The sequence below is a fragment of the Danio aesculapii genome, chromosome 10 (genome assembly GCF_903798145.1).
Source record: "Danio aesculapii chromosome 10, fDanAes4.1, whole genome shotgun sequence".
In the NCBI taxonomy this organism is placed as follows: Eukaryota; Metazoa; Chordata; class Actinopteri; order Cypriniformes; family Danionidae; genus Danio; species Danio aesculapii.
The window spans coordinates 34452273-34469264 of NC_079444.1; the positions used below are offsets into that span (position 1 = coordinate 34452273).

At 39.3% G+C, this 16992-nt stretch overlaps 1 protein-coding gene across 1 annotated transcript in view; it reads right to left on the reverse strand.

The window, feature by feature from the left end:
- Positions 1–16992, reverse strand: part of dclk1a (doublecortin-like kinase 1a) — a 119850-nt gene that overhangs the window by 46951 nt on the left and 55907 nt on the right. The window contains 1 exon segment of the mRNA XM_056466704.1: position 16760. Coding sequence (XP_056322679.1) covers position 16760 — 1 coding nt within the window.

A 16992-nucleotide genomic window follows, 5' to 3' on the forward strand; every position in this document is an offset into this window, starting at 1 on the left:
CAACATCAAAAAGTATGGATCCATCCTGCCTTGTATAAACAGTTCAGGCTGGTGGTGTAATGGTGTGGGGGATATTTTTCTTGGCACATATTGGGCCCATTAGTACCAATTCAGCATTGTGTCAATGCCACAGCCTACCTGAGTATTGTTGCTGACCATGTCCATCCATTTATGACTACAGTGTACCCAATTTCTGATGGCCACTTCCAGCAGGATAATGCACCATGCCATAAAGCGCGAATCATCTCAGACTGATTTCTTGAACATGACAATGACTTCACTGTACTCAAATGGCCTCCACAGTCACCAATAGAGCACCTTTGGGATGTGGTGGAACGGGAGATTCACATCCTGGATGTGCAGCCGACAAATCTGCAGCAATTGCTTGATGCTATCATGTCAATATGGAGCAAAATCTCTGAGGAATTTTCCAGTACCTTGTTGAATCTATGCCACGAAGGATTAAAGCAGTTCTGAAGGCAAAAGGGGGTCCATCCGGTACTAGTAAGGTGTACCTATTATAGTGGCCGGTGAGTGTATGTGTACTATGCAGAACTTGTCGTCTATTTAAAACATTTAAAAACAAAATAAAAACACTATTTTGTGATTAATTTGATTGTGTCCAGGCACTGCCAGCAACATGCATTACCAAAAAGTCAGTTTTGGCTCAGTAGGGCACATGCTAATCGGCTAATGAGCTGTTTGTGGGTTTGTCAGTAAGGAACTGTGTGACTAGCCTGAATTACACAGTAAGAATAATAACATGCCCTCTGAGTGAGAGTGACAGGAGCAGCTCTGTGTTTCCTGAGGACAGTCAGTCAGCCAGCAGTGTTTCTACAGATTACACTCTGCTCCTCTAATTAAAGATTACTCTCTGGATAATCCGTTTAGATCAAAATTCAGTGGGCTACGAGGCCAAGTTCACCCGTGCAGATTCAACAGAAAAGCTTCACAGAAAATTGGTGAGGCGACTGACCTAAGATCACAGATCAGAAATGCTTTGGAAGGATGCCTTCAGTAAATGGAACGGGCAGAGAAAGAGATGTGAACGGCCCACACAGCTGTTGATAAATATGACAGAGAGAAGCTGTTTATGTCTGCGTCGCTGCGTCTGCTTTGTTAAAGCAGCTCTAAATGTGTTGTCGAGCTCTGCACTTGATCGCGCCGCTCAAACTGTGAAGAATCCGTAGGATGACATGGGCTTGGGTTGATTGTTGCGTTAAAAAAACAAAAGGCTCCTCACAACTGCATGGACACAAACAGTACATCAGTGGCATTTGTACAGAGAAAGGGAATTCAAGTATGTCCCTATTGAGCCTTGTAGAATACAACTAAAATAAAAATTTTACTCAAAACAACACCTAAAAATTTATACCATAGAATAACTATATAAAAGCAAACATTTGGAAATAAATCAGCATGACTAGAACTACCTAACATTATAGAATGCATTTAGAGTATCATTTGCTATATTATTTGGTCTCCTCCCATTCATATTCATACAGAGAGTAGGGTTTATACTGCATCTGGCCACCAGGGGGGCGATCAAAATGCTCTCGCCTCATTTTTCGTGACACCCTTCACTGCAGCCTGTAGTTCGGTGACGACCATAGACTGTAAAATATAGGTGACGACACGCATGTCAACATCTTGCATGTGTTAGTGTGCGTGCATAGCGCATGTCTTTACAATGTAGTGTCCTGTAGTATTTTGATTTAAGGAATTAACACATGCAGAATGATTTCGTCCATTATGTCCATATGATGTCAAAAGTAAGGGTCCAAGAACTAGAGCCTTGTAGTACCCCACAGTGTAATTTTGATCGATATGATGCCTTTTCATTAACTGATACAAATTTATAACGTTCAGATTAGGGCTGCACTATAAAAAATGTAACATTGCAATATTTTTTTATTCTGCAGTATATAGTTGAAGTCAGAATTATTAGCCCCCCTGAATTATTAGCCCCCCTGTTTATTTTCTCCCCAATTTCTGTTTAATGGAGAGAAGATTTTTTTCAACACATTTCTAAACATAATAGTTTTAATAACTCATTTCTAATAACTGATTTATTTTATCTTTGCCATGATGACAGTAAATAATATTTGACTAGATATTTTTCAAGACACTTCTATACAGCTTAAAGTCACATTTAAAGGCTTAACTAGGTTAATTAGGTTAACTAGGCAGGCTAGGGTAATTAGGCAAGTTATTGTGTAATGATGATTTGTTCTGACTATTGACAAAAAAACTGCTTAAAGGGGCTAATATATTCGTCCGTAAAATTAAAAGCTGCTTTTATTCTAGCCAAAATAAAACAAATAAGACTTTCTCCAGAAAAAAAAAATATTATCAGACATACTGTGAAAATGTCCTTGCTCTGTTCAACATCATTTGGGAAATATTTAAAAAAAGATTCAAAGGGGGGCTAATAATTCTGACTTAAACTGTATATTGTGATAGGAATACAATTTCACTAGATTGGTTGAATAACTCTTTGGAAAGACTTTATCATTTTAGATTGATTGGGATGATTCTGTAGGGGAGTGCATATGCATAAATTATAAGAAACTATCTACAAGCATAGATAAATTAAATCATATAATATTCAATACAAATTAAATAAACATTGTTTTTTATATTTTCCGACGAGGAATTGAATATTTAAAATAAAAAAAATAATACAGCATAATTTAGTCTTTGTTTTTTAAACAATTCAATAAAATTAATTGTTATTAATTTGTCAAAGTTACAAATTGTACAATTTCTTAGGCCTGAATGCTATTAAAACCATCACACAGTCACAGAAAATATGAAGTGCATGTTTTTACCAAAACTAATATTGGATTTTATTTTAAATGCGTGTTTGTGTAAAACAATATAATTTGCACAAATAAATGATGGGGTTCTTCTCTAAAGAAGTAGTTACTCCACCCCGTTTAGAGCATCATTATGGGCATTTTACATTATAACTAACATGGTTTAAGTGATGGATCTGAGTGAGAAACTATGTGTTTTGGGCAACCCAGGCTCATTCTAAAAACGTAGTCCCGTGGACGTTTCTGGAGACCGCGAAATACGTCCCAGAAGGCGTGTTTTTGCAGTTTTTGTTTTCGCGAATCCGCGAGAGGCTGCTGTGTGCGATTTTTCGCTTCTTAAATGTCTCTCGCGAGTGCCGTTCGCGCCCACGCAGTTCTCGCGTAAACCCACCAGAGGCCGCTGTCGAACGACCATCTGTCCGTCCGACTGGCTGAATGATTAACTGGGCCCACCCTCCTCCTTCCCCGAACCCAACCAATTTTACCGATTGACCCGCCCGCTTACTTCCCTAAAACCAACCCACAATTTGCAAAAGACGTCCAGAAAAAGAAAAGCATTTGTCTGATTTTTTTTTACCATATTTTCGGATTTTACCACATTCTCACCCTGTTATGAACTTGTTCACTTTATTTCTTGGATTCTATTTTTTGTCTTACCTGATTTCTGGAACCACTCTTTGCTGGACTCGAACCCGGTCGTCGTCGTCGTGGTCAGCTCCTCTCTGCGTCTCAAGTCCGCCGACGTACAGGACGAGCAAACCGGACAAACTTGTTGCTGCGGGAAAGCCCTCCACACGAAGGTAAGAGGTCAGCCGGTAAGCGCTAAAAGGAACGGCGTCATACCGCCCCGCAGCGTTCGCTTAAAAAATGAAATGCAGCCATACGTACCTCCGGCTACATAATTTGCGGTCTCCAGAAACGTCCACGGGACTACGTTTTCAGAATGAGCCTGGGTTGGTTTTGGGAATCACTCATCACTACATCGTTCTTTTCCCAAAGATGCATCATACTATGATAGTTCAGCCGCGAGTTACATTGTTGTTTGCGAAACGCACCCCTGATCGGAACTAAACTGAACGTCAACTCTAAAAACTGAAGCAGTTTCAATTTACTGGAACTTCTATCTAACACAAACTACACTGTAAAAGCGCTATAGAAATAAAGATGACCTGAATAGAATTATGTCAAAGTATTTTTTGTACTGGCGACGTGGTGGCACAGTGGGTAGCACGATCGCCTTACAGCAAGTAGGTCGCTAGTTCAAGCCTCGGCAGAGTCAGTTGGCATTTCTGTGTGGAGTTTGCATGTTCTCCCCGTGTTCACATGGGTTTACTCCAGGTCCAAAGACATGTGGTACAGGTAAATTTGGTATGCTAAAAATTTAACGTAGTGTATGAGTGTGAATGAGAGTGTATGGTTGTTTCCCAGTGCTGGGTTGCAGCTGGAAGGGCATCCGCTGCATAAAACATATGCTGGATAAGTTGCCGGTTCATTCCGCTGTGGCGACCTCGGATTAATAAAGGGACTAAGCCAAAAAGAAAATGAATGAATGAATATTGTTTGTGTTATTTGTTAAATTAACACACTTTACATTGTGTGTTATTAATGCCTACATCGACCCCAACCCTAAACCTACCCCACACAGTTATTAACATCTACACCAACCCTAAACCCAACCTATCACATTGCACATGCGCACTTCAATGTGCATGACGTAGTGTATGCATGCATGATGTGGTGTGTGCATGACATCACTGTGCTAAAGCCTGCAGCTCGGAGTTTTTCAATGTTGCATGATTTTAAAATTCACATCACACGCTATAATTGATTGATACTATCATGCCAGAATGAGCAGTTTACAAGATGATGTCGTATTATCAGGGTAATGTTTACATTTGTTAGCTAGTACGCTAGCAGTTAAAATAAACGTTTAAAAAAAGGTCGATTCTCCCCAGCACTTCTCTTTGCTTGAGCAGCTTTAGTTGCACGATATACTGTAGAAGCACTTGTGTAATTATAGATATAATCATCCCAACTTAATATCCTAAGCATCAATCATGTTTGATAAGACTGGGCAGCCCCAATAAGCAGATCAGGAGGTTTAAGATTTGATCCGTAAATACCCAACATGACCAAATAATCTGGGACAGTTATAATAACGAAGCTCTTGGGCTGGTTTTTGCAACAAATCACCAGTAAGTGACACACTCTTTTCCTCTCCATGCATCAGACACCTTCAAGTGCCGCTTACGTCTTGCAATCATTGTGCAATTCTGAGTGTCCTCCACGCAGGTGAGTGGCCTTGACAAACCACCTGTAGGATACACACTCTCTCCTCTCCATATGCACCAGACACTTTCTTAAAAGGGTGGTCCACTACGATATCATATTTTAAACTTTAGTTGATGTGTAACGTAGCTGTGTGAACATCAACAACATCTCAATGTAAGACGCTTAAAGTTCAATGCAAATGAAGACATTGGCCAGCGAACGAAGTTTGGGGACTACTTAAATGCATCCGGGCTAATGAGATTGCAAACGCTTCAGGTTACGCGCATTCACCATGGGCATACACCCCACGCAGCAAAGAGGTGTGGCCAGAGGCCCTGTAATGCTGTATTGTAGCAGAGAAAGCTAAAATGGTGTCCAAACGCTGCCATTTCCACAGAGCTTGTTCTGCTTCCATATTTAGGCTTCCAAAGGACACAGCACAAAGAGAGAAGTGCTTACAATTTCATTTTAATTATGTTCCAGAGAAAATTTTCCAAAGAAAAATATATAGCTAGCATTTGACAAAGGACAGTTTCCAGAATCTCTCTCTGTTCAGTGATGTATTAGGCTAAAAACTCCTCCAACCATAATAGCAGAAGCTGTGGATTGTGAGCCACAACCTGTAAGTGTTTTTATTTGTTATAATTGATCAATGACATACACAGTTTCTAGCGTTAATGGTATGTTGTAGCAAGGACGTAAACAAGGATGTAAACAACGGAAAATGATGTTTGGCACCGCTAACAATTTAGCTACAAATACATATTTTTCAGTCAAACCCCTGTAAACTGGCACAATCTTCAGCAGCGCTGCAGTGTTTCTCTATGCGGCCACTTTCCCTGCGTTATACATCTCAAATAACGAACTCGCAAAAGATATGTGAACGTTTCATATTACTTACACATGCTTATTCCAAATATATATAAAAGACACTTGTCAGATTATTTGTTATTGTGATGTTCAGCTGTATCCTCTTCATTTTCTGTCTGATTCAGGCACAAACGGATATGGCTAACAGCTACTCTGACTGACTGTTTACACAGCGCAAAAGCATGACGCTTTTCCTTGTGATGTGGAGGCGATCAGCAAATCACAGCATGTTATGTTAGCTGACCGATAAGAGCCTCGTGAGGGCGGGCCTTTCAGAGGAACTACGAAATATGACAGTCGTTTTCATGTTAGCTGAGTAGCTGTATATAATTAAAGTATGTGAAAAAAATATCATGATGTTTTACAAATGAAGCATGAGCACACATTGCTTTGCACCCCATAAACAAAACCAAGCCTTAAAAATACACTCTGGACCACCCCTTTAACACTTCATGTTTCTGGTAAAACTTTGTGCAACATTGTGATTAGGCTTAACAAACCACTTGTAGATGATTCTCTCCGTTCCATATGGGAAAAAAAAATCTAACTTGCATTTTAAAAAAGTTAACTCATCTAGTTTAACCAAGGCTTGTCCTACACTGTAAAAAAAAAATCTGTAATTTTATGGTTCATTTCCAGCAGCTGGGGTGCCAAAAAAAAAGTAAAATAACGGCCGTTAAATGACAGAAATTTACTGTAAAATAACAGAGGTTGAAGTCCAGAAATTTACCAGAAATTTAAATTTAAGGACATTTCTGTAATTCAATCTCTGTTACTTTAGAGTAAATTTCTGTAATTTAATAGCCGTTATTTTTTTTTCAGCACCCCAGCTTCCGGAAATAAACCGTAAAATTATGGATGTTTTTTTACAGTGTAACATTTACATACTGCTACTCTTTGATGATTTAAAGTGGTGTTCTTATTTTATCCTCATTTATAAGTTTCTTTGGATAAAAGCATCTGTATGTTTCTTCCAACACAATCTCACGGCAATTCGTAACTTTTTGATGTAGTGGCTAATTCGTACGAATTCATACGATCTAATTCGTACAATTTAGTACGATTTGCTCATCCCCCAATGACGGTTGGGTTTAGGGGCGGGGTTAGGTGCCACGCCTCCTTTTTAAAATCGTACAATTTCGTACGACTGAACTCGTACGAATTCGTACGAATTAGCCACTAAACTGACAAAACGTAAAATACTTACGTTTTCTCGTGAGATCAGGCTGGTTTCTTCACCAACTGTCAGGAGGCAAAAATCAGCCTAAAACTTCTATACTGTGAGTTCAGCTTTTAAAGGTGTGCAGGCCAATCTCCAACAGAAATCAATGTGCTATACATAGCCTGACAGGGTGTATTATATAAACAGCACTCATACAGCGAGCGGCTTCATCAACGGCTCTCTCAGACAGCGCTTAAAGTAAAGCGCAGATTTCCTTTCTGGAAATCACTAATCTGATTCATCCCAAGAAACGTCTCACATCTGACCTACGCTGTCTGACAGATTAAAAGGCAGCTGTCTCTTTGATTCATTCAATGGTGGGAATTTTTAGTCCATAAACTGACCATCAATCTTTCCGACAACTCTGAGTACTTCCCAGAAGCTCAAAAACCAATGAAACAGCTACAAAATGTGCCGCCTTACTTAATGTAACTCATTGCATTAGCTTCAATTAAATACCAGACATTTTACATGTAATTTATTGGATGAGAATGAAATATGCACACGTTTAAGAAAAGCCAGTGTATTTTAGCTACTATACATTGGTTTTATTTTTACAAAGATACTAAATTAATGTAAAAATGGGGAAAATGACTACCCCTGTAGTTCTAGCATTATTTATATTCATGACATTGTGGTGAAAAATTAAGTTCTCACTGGAATCAAGTCCGCTGAGCACATTCAGGGATCGTCTGTGGTGAATCCCAGCTCAAAAGCTATAATTGTGATACAGGTACATTATTGTGTGGCCAATCAGATCTTCGTTAGCTTGTTGTAGCTAGGAGGCTAACAGTAGATGTATGATTATGCTAGCACATAGGCTAACAGGGAAAGCTAAACAGTATGAAATATAAATGCTCAATTTCAAATGCTTTTAATTATACATCAGTATATGAAAGGGTCAATTTTGCGCTTATAAATGTCATAATGTTATAATAGTGAAATGAAATGGTCATTATCACAATTTTTACATTATATAAATTATAATGTGATTTCACTGAATTATTAGTTGTAAAAGTGTACTGTATAATCAGGTGCTACACCTAACTATACCTATTGCAACTCCAGTGAAACAATAGGATCACTCGGGGTCTTATAGCTGGACCCAATTATCAGGGGTGATTCAATTTCTCAAGACAACAGCATTAAGAAGGTGAAATCAAAGAGTAAAACACACCTCAAGAAAATATCACAGCAGCAATGTTGTGTCCAATTTTGCATACTATCAATCTTAAGTACCATTTTTAAATCAAATTAGCATGTCCTAAATCATGTCGAAATGAGCATTCCAAAGATACCCATGGTCTACTATAAGTGCAGATCCATTTGTATTCTAACAGCTATTGCCCACAATACATTACGTGTTGGATTTGATTTCGATTAGAACTACAAAAGGTGTAAAAGACGTTAACAAACTACAAATATGGTGGATATGTAAAGCCAATTGTAAAGTGGAGACGCTTTGGTAAAGATGTTTCAATCATTCTTAATTAACAACTAACCTTTTGGATTATATTTATTAAACATTTTCTGCATTATATTTCTTTTGAAACAACAAGAAATTTTATGAAGACGTCTTCGTTTATTAATTTCTGAATCCATAATTATGCAAACGCCTGAGGAAATTTCTGCGCATGAAAGACCTGCGACTGTCAGATTAACCTGCTGCTGCATCTCCAATTGTAGGTAAGTAAATATGAAAAAAATAATGTGGTAGATGTGACAAGATGATTGACGGGGCACGTAACAAAGCAACATACCTTTCTATTAATAAGGAAGCAGTTCACCTCTAAATTTTGGGAACAACTAATTAAACTTGACTTATAGTTTATCATTTGGTATCAGAAGTGCCTTAAATGAAAGGCAAATGCCTCTATATTATGATTATTTTACCAAAATAAAACATGATCATGCCTTGATTATTGATTATTTAATTGACAGCAAAGTCTGACTTTGCTTAGACAAAAGTCTTGTCACTTAACAGAAATAATGTACAATATAAAATATAAAGTCATGGTGCAGTGGAAAAAGAATGAATATTGTGTATGACTCTCATGAGCTTGGAGGACTGCATCCATACATCTCTGCAATGACTCGAATAACTTATTAATAAAGTCATCTGGAATGGCAAAGAAAGCATTCTTGCAGGACTCCCAGTGTTCATCAGGATTCTTTGAATTAGTTTTCAATGCCTCCTCCTGCATCTTACCCCAGACATGCTCAATAATGTTCATGTCTGGTGACTGGGCTGGCCAATCCTGGAGCACCTTGACCTTCTTAGCTTTTAGGAACTTTGAAGTGAAGGCTGAAGTATGAGAAGGAGCGCTATCCTGCTGAAGAATTTGCCTGTGGTTTGTAATGTAATGGGCAGCACAGATGTCTTGATACCTCAGGCTGTTGATGTTGTCATCCACTCTGCAGATCTCTCGCACGCCCCCATACTGAATGTAACTCTAAACCATGATTATTCCTTCAACAAACTTGACTGATTTCTATGAGAATCTTGGGTCCATGTGAGTTCCAATAGGTCTTCTGCAGTATTTGTGAGGATTGAGATACAGTTCAACAGATGATTCATCAGAAAAATCTACCTTCTGCCACTTTTCCAAATGATCAACTGGAAGTCAAGTTATTATTTGTTGCTCTTACAACTGGAATCGACGACAAGACTTTTGTCAGGTTGTGTATATCCCAAAGCTTGCATCCTCCTCTGTTACACACTCAAAAGTATGTAGTTTTTCTTACCAAAAAAGAATGCAGAATAAGTAGACGAGTTGGGACGCAGCACAAGAGTATTGTTGTCATAGTTTCACAAAGCTTTTCTCCTTTGCCTAAATCCACCTAGCAACACCAACAGCATCGCAATTTCTGTTTTTATTCACAGTGTTTTTAAGCTTTGGTGCTGGCCGGAGGGTGGGTAAATCTACAGCCAATTGAAACAATTTCTTAAACTATACATTAACATTTCTACATTATATAACACTTTAATAAACAATAGGTAGAAATGTAATTCTGACCATTTTTAGAAAGATTTTTTAACCTTAATGGAGCTGTATGGACCCTCGAATGAAAGCCCTGGCAGCTACAACCCATCATAATGACTGTAACTTGTTAATTTCTCAATTTCAAAACTATCATCAAGCATTGCATACTGCTGTGAATTTATCCTAAAAGCAGACTGGCCGAGTGAAACCTTTGCAAACATGAGTCAATCTGTCCTATTCTCCCTCACCCCAGGGTTTCTTATACGATTAAACAGGCTGAATGGTGCAAATGGCACACCAAGCACTCGAAGCTAAACCGATTCCACACTTTCACGGATCACGTCTGCAAGCGTCTGCCGCGAAACAGCCGTCTGACTGAAGTGATGAGCCGCAATCTCTCAGCCTGCTTCCGCCAAGACTGCCAAACAGGAAGAAATGCCCATATATGGGCACCTCCATTGTCTCTAAGGCACAGCTCCCATAGACGGCGTCGCCATGACGACCAGATAGAACTCTGAGCCAAACCTCGACTCATAGAGATTCAACTGGTACGATTTAAACCAATCATATAACAGACGACTAGATGGAGGAGAAGAAAAAAAACATCAACCAGCAGCTTCTAGAAGTCTCTGGTACACATCTCATAGAGGTGAAGACGCAAAGGCGGTCTTTAAGGGGAAACTAGGGCACAGATGCACAGAAAAGCATTATCAGGAGGTGTTACATGTTTGAAAGCTCTTTATGCATTACAAAAACACTCATACCTGTACACCTATGTAGTGCAATGTAGACTCTGCATTCAATTCATCTTTGAAGGGATGGTTCAAACAAAAATCTAAATCACCTCATCATTTACTCTCCCTCATGTGGTTTTAAATGAACACAAAACAAGATATTTTGAAGATTGATACCCATCGACTTCTATACTTGGAATGAAACATTACTATTGAAGTCAATGGGTCCTTGCAAACATTCATTCATTTTTTTTTCGGCTTAAGCTTAGTTATTAATCTGGGGTCGCCACAGCGGAATGAACCGCCAATGTATCCAGCATATGTTTTACACAGCGGATGCCCTTCCAGCTGCAACCCTTCACTGGGAAACACCCATACACTCCCATTAGGTGCTTCAGGCTCCCCCGGACAAAAACCAGCAGACTGAGGAACAGCTTTTTCCCCAGAGCTGTCTCCCTTTTAAACTATGCCCCTCACTGACACCTTTGCCCCCCCCCCAATACACTCCCACACTCTTCTAACTTATACTCCTCACAATCTCTGCACTGTTTAACATTTGCGCATTTAAATTTGCACATATTCATTGCACTACATTGCACTGATTCACTTATTTGAACTGTACATACCCACTGCTCTTGGACATTTCTAATTATGTACACACCCACTGTACATATACATTTGTTATTATGTTTATCTATCTGCACACTTCTGCTATTCTTAGCATCCTGTACATATATTCATTTATTGTAAATCTCTGTTCATAGCTAATACAACCTGTATATAATGTTCATAGCACATCCATCTGTAAATATCACCATAGTTTTTCTATAACTGCACTTTACAACTTATACCTGTATCCTGCACTTGCTGCTATTGCACTGCTGGTTAGACCTAAACTGCATTTCGTTGCCTTGTACGTGTACATGTATAATGACAATAAAGTTTAATCTAATCTAATCTAATTAGCTTATTCAATTCATCTATAGCGCATGTCTTTGGACTTGTGAGGGAAAATGGAGCGCCCGGAGGAAACCCATGCAAACACGGGGAGAACATGCAAACTCCACACAAAAATGCCAAATGACCCAGCCGGAACTCGAACCAGCAACCTTTTTGCTGTGATGCGACAGCGCCACCCACTGTGCCACCGCACCACCCTTCTTTTGTGTTGAATAGAAGAAACTCAAATAGGTTTTGAACCAGTATTAATTAATGTGTTTGGGTGAACCATCCCTTTAACCCTACTATGATGCTAACACATTTACCCACAGTAATGTCTATGATATCAAAATAGACTGCGGGTGGTTGATTCTTTTTCTATTTGGCACTTAAAGTTTTCTTAACATAGTTGGGCAGGCAGACACACTCAGTCTGTTAAAAATAAATAAATAAAACATCTCTTTGTACAAGCATACACAACACTCAAACGCAATCTGAAAAGTCAATTCCCATAAGAGGTTGTTAGGCTGCACTTATTAGGGCAAACAGAACCGGGAATACTTTACCAAAAACAAAATCTGACGGAGAATGGCATCTAAGCTTGTGTCTGTCTGTTTACTTTCTTGCGACTGGAAGGGCATCCGCTGCATGAAAAACATGCACCAGTTGCTAGTTATTTTATTTTATTTTTCGAAGTTCAATTCAATTCAATTAATCTTTACAATGTAGATTGTGTCAAAGCGGCATGTAGTTGGTGGTTCATTACGCTGTGGCGACACCTGATAAATCAAGGATTAAGCTGAAGGATGAATGAGTGTTTACTTAGTCCCAAAGTTTTTTCTCCTTTCCATCAGTTGGAGACTGGGTTCCTTGCCACAGCTGCCTTTAAATCCCATCCTTCACCAACATTCATATAGAACTGAACAGACACATTATTAAAAAATAGTCAGTGCCAATCATAGCTTCCAACATCTGTCACTGATATTCTGGGAGAAAGGCGGGGAGGTGCGGTGTGTGTTTGTCTGAATAACACATTTGAGATTCGGGTAAGTAACTGTACTGTGGTGTTAATCACTGTACTATGGAACGGGATTTGTGCGGCTGTTGCGATTGGATACCATAGCAAAGTTGGCAACCTGGGGGTGTTACAGACTGTACCAAAAAGCTGAGGACCAGGGGTGGGGTGAAATTACGGTAGTTTTTCAGGAGAAATAACAAAACGGGAGAGTAGCGGGAGATGGGTCTGAAATATGAGAGACTCCCGGGAAAAACAGGAGTGTTGGCAGGTAAGGTGCCAATAGCTTAGTGGTTAGCGTATCAACATTTAGCACAGAGGTGCTCATGGTGACCCAAGGTCAAATGCCGGCTCGAGGTCCTTTGCTGATCTTTTCCCTCACTTTCCTGTCTGTAATCTTCACTGTCCTGTCTATTAAAGGTAAAAACCCTCAACATAATTATATAAATAAATAATGAGAACAGGGGCTGGAATGGTGGCTCAGTGGTTAGCACTGTTACCGCACAGCAAAAAGGTCGCAGGTACGAGTCCCGGCAGGGCCGATTGGCATTTCTGTGTGGAGTCTGCATGTTCTCCCCGTATTTCCCCCCAGGCCAAACACATGCGCTATAAGTGAACTGGATAAACTAAATTGGTGGTGGTGTATGAGTTTGTGTGTGAATGACTTGGTTGCGACTGCATAAAACATATGCTGGAATAGTTGGTCATTCATTCCATTGTGGTGACCCCTGAAATAGAGACTAAGCCAAAGGAAAATGTATGTAACTAGAACAAAACACACCTTCTGCATGTTCTAGCTGCACTATATAAAGAGCTGCAGAAATAAAGTTGACTTGATTAGCATCGGCATATATAAGGTAGCATTTATTATAATCTGCCACATGAATATGGTAATGATCAAAGCAAATCAACCCGCAAACTGGCACAAAAGCAAACCGCATACTGCCTATAATTCAGATCACACACAACGGTGTTCATTGCACAACAGTTGATGTGGATCTGCAAGACTGAGTCACACGACCCCCCTCCATCTCTCTCTCTCTCTCTCTCTCTCTCTCTCCCTCGCTCATGCCTCAATATCTCATATCTCTCGTCTTTGACTCCTCTCCATCGGGATGCGCCCTTGTGAATCAGACAGCTATATCTGAACGCGGTTCAACCCAGAAACCAGCAAACACACTCTGCAGCACGTACAGAGGTGCTTTATTGAACGGAGAGCCGTCTCGCACGCATGACTTCCTATGAGTTTGTTTATTATCTGATGCGAGATGTTAATTATCTTTTTTAACAATGCTCAATCAACAGAGCCAATGTTTGAGATGGCAGTTTGTGTGTACATGGGAACATATTTAGAGAAGCATTTGCTGTTGCGTAAACATGTTCAATCGCCTGTCACTTTATTAAGCCTGATTTATACTTCGACTTCTTGTGATACCTTTCCTGTAGCCTATACTGTGAGCATTTATACTTCTACATTTTGTCTGTGCTGCTCTGCAATGACACTTGCGAAAAGCTAGTAGGCAGTGGAGTTATTATGATCCACTGTGTTGAACTACCATGCCTGTGTTTCAAGTTTATGCCGTGTACTACTGTAGCTGTAGCTCAAACTCAGACTCATTCAGGAAAGATATGGAACTAGCAAACATTCAACAACTTTAATCAGAAAGTAGAGATGCACCATATATATCTGCGGCCATATCGTTATCGGCCGATAAATGCCATTTTTAATGTTATCGGTATCGGTTCATTATCAAAATTAGGCCGATATCTTTAAGCTGATAGACTTTGTAAATGTACAGAACTGCCTGCCTCGCGCATGCGTGGGTTGAACTTGTTCAGAATTGTCCAGTGCACAATAACCTAGCTCTCCTTGCATTGTTTATTCCTTCAAAGTATGTCCTTTCTTTGCGCGGTATTGCTGTGCATTAATATCTCAGTAAGTAACCATCTTCCTTATTGTATATTTGTTTGATCGAGTGTCAGTGTGTATTTTGATTTGAATCACTACGGTGGCCAGGAAGTGCAAAACAACATTACAAAGTGTGAAAGACTTTTACGAAGCTCGAGACAAATTTACATTTTGGAAAACATTTTGACCTATCGTAAGACACAATTACATAGGAAAAACGATTTTACCAAGGACGAAACTAATTTACATTTAAAAAAAAAAAATAAGACGCAAAACAATTTTACCAGTCATGAAACAAATTTACAATAGGTGCGTTCGACTTGAGCCATGGCTGCAGCAGGTGATCGATGAGATTAGCTGAGCGCAGGCAGAGTTAAAAACGGAGCCGTCAAGCCGGACACTTCGAGGCTCAAAGTTGGCGTTATGACCGATCACATGGCACCATCATTCATTCATTCATTCATTTTCTTTTCGGCTTAGTCCCTTTATTAATTCGGGATCGCCACAGCGGAATGAACCGCCAACCCATCCAGCATATGTTTCACGCAGCGGATACCCTTCCAGCCGCAACCCATCTCTGGGAAACAACCATACACACCAAGGACAATTTAGTTTACCCAATTTACCTGTAACGCATGTCTTTGGACTGTGGGGGAAACCAGAGGGCACCATCATCATTTATTTAATTAAATTTTTTTTTAATTATAACAACAAAAGATTTACAGTACAAATAAAACAGAATGCAGTCTCTACAATCCATAGTTAATTTTTAAACAACAAGGGAATTATGAATTAAATATATAATAAACGCATGAGAGAAATAAAGGGAAACGAGAGGATCTAACCGGCATGCACCGCTTTAAGACAGATTTTGATCGATATGCGCAGCGCTGCATGAAGTGGAACGGACCTAATGACCGATTCTTTACCGAAAGGGAATGTACAACACACTGGAAAATGTCAGCTCGTGTGTGACTTTGTAGACACAGATTAACACGAATCCAAAGGCTAACATGAGGTTAACATGAGTCTACAACTATAAAAATCATGATTTGACTAACTGCAATTAAACATCGTTTTGTCATTTAGAGCTATTCTGAGAAAATATCAACGTTAGAGTATGTAGAAACATGGAAACAAGTAACACGAGTCCACAACCAAAGCACGACATATGTTGACTGATAAAAATATCAAAGCCGACTTCAACGTGTAGTCTTGAATAGCTCAGTTAGATAAGTCGATGGGGTATATGCCGAAGCGTGCTAATAGAACTTTTAATTTGCCAGTAACCTGGGTTAATCGTTTCCGGTGAAGGTCTGTTTTCTTTAAAAATCAGCGATCTCCACTGGCTGAGTGATATCCGATATTCACCTTATTCTCCGCGTATGAGCAAGCGCAGCCATCTTAATCATTTTGGCTCGAGACTTCCGGTCTCATTCACTTCCATTCATTTTTTTCGTTTTGCTGCTTGGTGTTGCAAACTGATATTTTCTTATTATATTATTCTACTTTGTCTGTATTGTCATACAAACACTTGTTTGTAGAGTAAGTAGTTTGACCGTTTTCTGCCGTTTATTATTCCTAGTCATTTCTCCTATAGGCAGCTGAATCGGAAGTTCTAAAACAATCGCAAAAACGAGCGCACTTCCGCATTGAAGAATAAGATCAATAAAGTGGGTGTCAGATTGTGCAAGAAGCACTGCATTAAATTACATTTTCCCGCCACGTCTTTATAATTTGAGCATTTATTTTACCCCAGTATAATCAATGGAGCTTCTGCGCTAGCCTGCCGATTCTGACGAGCGTGCGAGCAATGGCTTTTTGTCTCATTTTACGCTTGAGCAACTGAATGAATGCCAAAGTCTATTTAACTGATTCTATTTTAATTACATTACAACATCAATGCTGTAAAAGGAACCGTATAAAATGAAAAAAAAAAACTCTACAATAACCAATCAAGTTTATCAGTATGGGTAAATACTAGCTCGGCATATACCCTATTGATACTCCTGCTTTTGACTTGGGTTCGAATCCCGTTGATGACATGTAAATTATAATTATTTATTTACATTAATTTTGTTTATAAACTGTTCTGCCACACAAATATTAAAATCAATCATTTTACACTGACACTAAGTAATAAGAATCTTTATTCAGTATGGGAATGTTTTGTTGCTGTGAAAAAGTGACGAATCTGCCAATCTGCAAACGTGAATAGTTTACATCTGG